The sequence below is a fragment of the Alosa pseudoharengus genome, unplaced genomic scaffold, assembly GCF_046254945.1.
Source record: "Alosa pseudoharengus isolate Yale_2024_CS ecotype anadromous, Long Island Sound unplaced genomic scaffold, YU_APseudo_1.1 YU_APseudo_1.1_scf_15, whole genome shotgun sequence".
NCBI lineage: Eukaryota > Metazoa > Chordata > Actinopteri > Clupeiformes > Clupeidae > Alosa > Alosa pseudoharengus.
The window spans coordinates 31,705,847-31,710,846 of record NW_027468620.1 but is presented as its reverse complement, the minus strand read 5'-3'; the positions used below and the strand labels follow the sequence as shown (position 1 = coordinate 31,710,846).

Genomic DNA, 5,000 nt, shown 5'->3' with positions numbered 1-5,000 from the left:
TGTGTGTGTGTGTGCGTGCGCGCATTTGTGTTTGTATGTTTGTGTGTGTGTGTGTGTGTGTGTGTGTGCGCGTGTGTGTGTGTGTGTGTGTGTGTGTAACAGAGTAACAGAGACAGGAGGTCCCCTGGTAATCTGTAGGGTGCATTAATGGCTCTAATCTGTTGCTGAAAGAATGAGAACCGGAACAGGGTCAGATTTGACCCCCTGAGGAGGACTCCTGTGTGTGTGTGTGTGTGTGTGTGTGTGTGTGTGTGTGTGAACCTGGACATGGTCTGAGTTTTTTTCTCCTGCCCTGGGGAACCATCATCACCCTCTCTAATTCCTTTTCAGGTGAATGTCACAGAATGGCAGATTACTGTAATTGTAAAATGACATTACAGAGCAATAGAAGATGCTGAATAACTAAATTAACACTGAAGAACGTAGTCATATTGTTACAGTGTAGTTGTTATGTTAGGATAGTAGGATAGTTACAATGTAAGTAATCAGACATTACTGTAACACTGGTAGTAATTATAATAGCAGAAGTGCTGTTAGTAGTAGCGTTGTTTATTTATATACTGAGCTTATGAGTTCCATGAGGTTGCTATTAAGTGTGCTATAACACTTTATAACACTATAACACTATGCTATAACACTTTATAACACTATAATACTATGTTATAACACTTTATAACACTATAATACTATGCTATAACACTTTATAACACTATAACACTATGCTATAACACTTTATAACACTATAACACTATGCTATAGCACTTTATAACACTATAACACTATGCCAGGGGTTCCCAAACTTTTCCACGACAAGGCCCCCCAAATACCTGGCCAAGGGCCCCCTTGATGTGATGTGTTATTAAACCCATCGACAATACTACGGCAAATGTAAAAATAAATTAAGCTAATCCTAATAATGATTTTAGCCACAAGCACTTTGCGATGGAGCATACAGTGTACACAAATTACATTTGGGGCTTTCTGCTATATGAGAGCTATCACTCTACTTTTATTCCCAGTCATTATCATGGAAAATATAATGTTCAGATATGTGAAATTATTATAATGGCATTGTATAACAACCCTCATAGTAATAGGTATATTTAAAAAAAAAATCAAATTTATTTGTTGCTTTTATTTTTCCGTCCAACTTGCTGAGGCCCCCCTGGCACCCCCTCGCGGCCCCCCACTTTGAAAACCACTGCACTATGCTATAGCACTTTATAACACTATAACACTATGCTATAGCACTTTATAACACTATAACACTATGCTATAACACTTTATAACACTATAACACTATGCTATAACACTTTATAACGCTACAAAACTATGTTATAGCACTTTATAACACTATAACACTATGCTATAACACTTTATAACACTATAACACTATGCTATAACACTTTATAACGCTACAAAACTATGTTATAGCACTTTATAACACTATAACACAATGCTATAACACTTTATAACACTATAACACTATGCTATAGCACTTTATAACACTATGCTATAACACTTTGTAACACTACAACACTATGCTATAGCACTTTATAACACTATAGCACTATGATGAAGCACTATATATTATTATTTCTTTACTTAGGCATATGTCTTTATGGTCAATGTATTTATTTTATGTTATTGAGTGTGCTATAACTCTACCCCACTTCCCCCCTGATTTTGTTGGTATGTTATGTTATCCATAATTTCCATAAAGTTCCTTTGGGGAGGAATAAAGTTATCTATCTATTTTTCAATCTACCTATATACAATACCATGCTATATCTCCAATCCCATTCTCCCCTGATGTGGTTCTTATTGGTATGTGATATACCATACACCATATACATTACAACGTACAACCCCTCTGCCCCTCTCTGTAGGATGGCACCATGGTGCCCATAACCCTCCTGCACCGGCCGCCTCTGGCTGACCTGCGGGCAGTGCCTATGCTTGTGCACGTGTACGGAGCCTACGGCCTGGAACTCAACATGGCTTTCAGTCCAGACAAGAGGCTACTGCTGGAGCGTGGGTGGGCCTTGGCCTACTGCCACGTCAGGTACTGGACTACAATTCCCAGGGTCAACTGCTCTGACCAGGAAAGACTGGAATAGAATGTTGAACTACGGGGATCTTTTAGTGTTCTTTAGACTCAAGAAGGCAGAAAGACCCCCTCCTTCCCTCACAATGGGAGGACAGGACCTCCTTCCCCGTTGTGGTCCTGTCCTCCCATTGTGTACTGCACTACATCTCCCAGCAGCCACTTGGGCAGTGTTCATATGGTACGTTCCATTAGACTTGTAAATCCGTCGCCCAAGTTGGAAAGTGTAAATTATCCAGCTTTCTTGCGGCATTTTGCGGCCCACTTTACCTCGGAGTACTTGAGGGTACCCCGAGGTGGACGTACGACCTTACGACAAACATGGCTGCGCCCATAGTTGAGATGAGATGAGATGTATTTTTTTTGCATATGTACTGTGTTGGTCATTTTAATGTTGATGCAATGCTCTTACACTCTAGATTACATTGCTGCTTCAATCCGGTCACCAATTCATGCATTGCATGGTCTTGCTGTGCTTGCAATACAATGTAACAATTTGTTTTCCAGCCGTTTAGCTAGAGGCTACATGTAGCACAAAACAATAACAATGACTAGCCTCCTGCTAATGTCCCTCGTGGCTCGAGAGAAACGCATTCCTTTAGCAACTCATTCGTACATGTTGTACGGGTGGGTGTACGATGATTTACGAGTAATGGAAAGGGCCAATACCCAGCTCACCTGGTTACGTTGTCTGTTCATGTAGATGCCATTGAAATGAGCTTTGCTAGGGTGACTGCGTATCACAATATCACATATTTACAGAGCATTCACCCTCCCCCCTCCTCCCTCTCCCCCTCATCACTCCCTTCATCACTTCCTCCTTTTTCCCCTTTTCTCCCTCCCTCACTCCATCCCTTCTTCCTTCCCTCTCCCCCTCTCTACCTCTGTCGTTCCTTCCCCCTCCTCCCTCTCCCCCTCATCCATCTCTCCCCCTCTCCTCTCTTCCTTTCCTTACTTCCCCCTCTCCCTCTCCCTCTCTCTCCTTCTGTCCCCCCATCTCTCTCTACTTCCCTCTCCTTCCTTCCTTCCTCCCTCTCTCCCCATCTCCCTCCCCCTCTCTTTTCCTCCCTTCCCCTCTCCTCTCCTTTCCTCTCTCTCTCTCTCTCTCTCTCTCCCTATCTCTCCCCCCCTCTCTCTCTCTCTTTCTCTCTCCCTCTCTCTCTCCATCTCTCTCTCCCTCTTTCCCTATCTCTCCCCCACTCTCTCTCTCTCCCTCTCTCCCTATCACTTCCCCCCTCTCTCTCTCTCTCTATCTCTCTCTCTCCCTCTCTCCCTATCTCTCCCCCCTCTCTCTTTCTCTCTCTCCCTCTCTCCCTGTCTCTCCCCCCCCTCTCTCTCTCTCTCTCTTCCTCTCTCCCTATCTCCCCCCCCTCTCTCTCTCCCTCTCTCCCTATCTCTCCCCCCCTCTCTCTCTCTCTCTCCCTCTCTCTCTCTCTCCCCCTCTCTTCCTCCTCTCCTCTGTCTCAGGGGTGGGGGTGAGCGGGGTCTGGGGTGGCACCGTGCGGGCCGCCTGGAGGGGAAGCAGCGGGGGGTGGATGACCTGGCCGCCTGCGTCCAGAGGCTCCACGCTCTGGGTGTGTCCACGCCGGGCCGCACCGCCCTGACCGCGCGCAGTGCCGGAGCAGTCCTAGTGGGGGCGCTGCTCAACCAGCAGCCTCAGCTAGTCAGGGCCGTCACTGTGCAGGTGAGGAAACATAGGAACACAAGGGTGTGTGTGTGTGTGTGTGTGTGTGTGTGTGTGTGTGTGTGTGTGTCTGTGTGTGTTTGCTTTTGAGTGTGAATGTATTTGACTGTACACACACACACACACTCAAAACACAGAGACATCACATAGACACACTCCCAGTTCTAAAGCCAGGCTTTGTCCTACCATAGAGTGTATTTCATGCCCTTTAGGCCAGAATGACCCCTAGTTGCTGTTACTGACAGATATGTTGTTTACATTTCAGCCTCCGGTTGTATAGAGAAGGCTATGTGAGGAAGTTAGTTACAGCTGTAGTACCTGGCATCTGCTTTGTTTGGGAGCTGGCTGTCTGACCAGTGAGAGGAGATGATTATTTTCCGTCAGGCACCTTTTCTGGACGTCCTGGGCACCATGCAGGACCCCTCTCTGCCCTTGACCGTGGAGGAGAGAGGAGAGTGGGGGGACCCCCTGAGCAGCCCTCAGCACAGGGACAACATCGCCACCTACTGCCCGTGCTGTAACATCACACCACAGGTGCGCACTCTTCCACCCCACAGCAGAGGCATGATCACACTCACACACTCTTCAGCTCACACTCACACAGTCTTCAGCTCACACTCACACACTCTTCAGCTCACACTCACACACACCTGCAGGATTGAAACCGTTTGGACAGTGCAAGCTCAAATGTTAGTGTGTGTTTATGTTTTTACAAGTGTGTGTGTGTGTGTGTGTGTGTTGTACAGCGCTACCCCTCTATGCTGATCACAGCCTACAGAGAGGACTGTCGAGTGCCTGTGTCGGGTGTGGAGAAATACGCGGTGAGACTGCGGGCCGCTGTCGACACACACTCCAGTGTGAGCATGCCCAGTGAGTACCAGCGTCTGCATACACACACACACGCACACACACACACATACACACATACACCATTAGCATCCACACGCTAATGGCACCAGTAGGAGTCTGATCACACACTCATCTTCTATATAGCGGAGTATTTATTTATTTATTTGTTTGTTTGTTTATGTAATTATTTATTTGAGGGGGTGCACATTAGTGATCATTAATGTATGGAACAGTTAAAGGTGACTGGGACTTTGACAATGAATTGTGTGCAGTAATGATAATGAGCCTTTAAAGAAAAGAAAGACATGTTCCACCTTAAAAGGAACGAGAGAGATTTTCCATCTTTAGAGAATGAGAGAG

General features: G+C 45.9%; 1 protein-coding gene across 1 annotated transcript in view; it reads left to right on the top strand.

Moving 5' to 3' along the window:
- Positions 1-5,000, top strand: part of prepl (prolyl endopeptidase like) — a 14,439-nt gene that overhangs the window by 4,843 nt on the left and 4,596 nt on the right. Inside the window, exons 9-12 of the mRNA XM_076286251.1 lie at positions 1,890-2,065; positions 3,575-3,791; positions 4,176-4,325; positions 4,538-4,661. Of these exons, the coding sequence (XP_076142366.1) occupies positions 1,890-2,065; positions 3,575-3,791; positions 4,176-4,325; positions 4,538-4,661 (667 nt within the window). The remainder of the gene's footprint in view (positions 1-1,889; positions 2,066-3,574; positions 3,792-4,175; positions 4,326-4,537; positions 4,662-5,000) is intronic.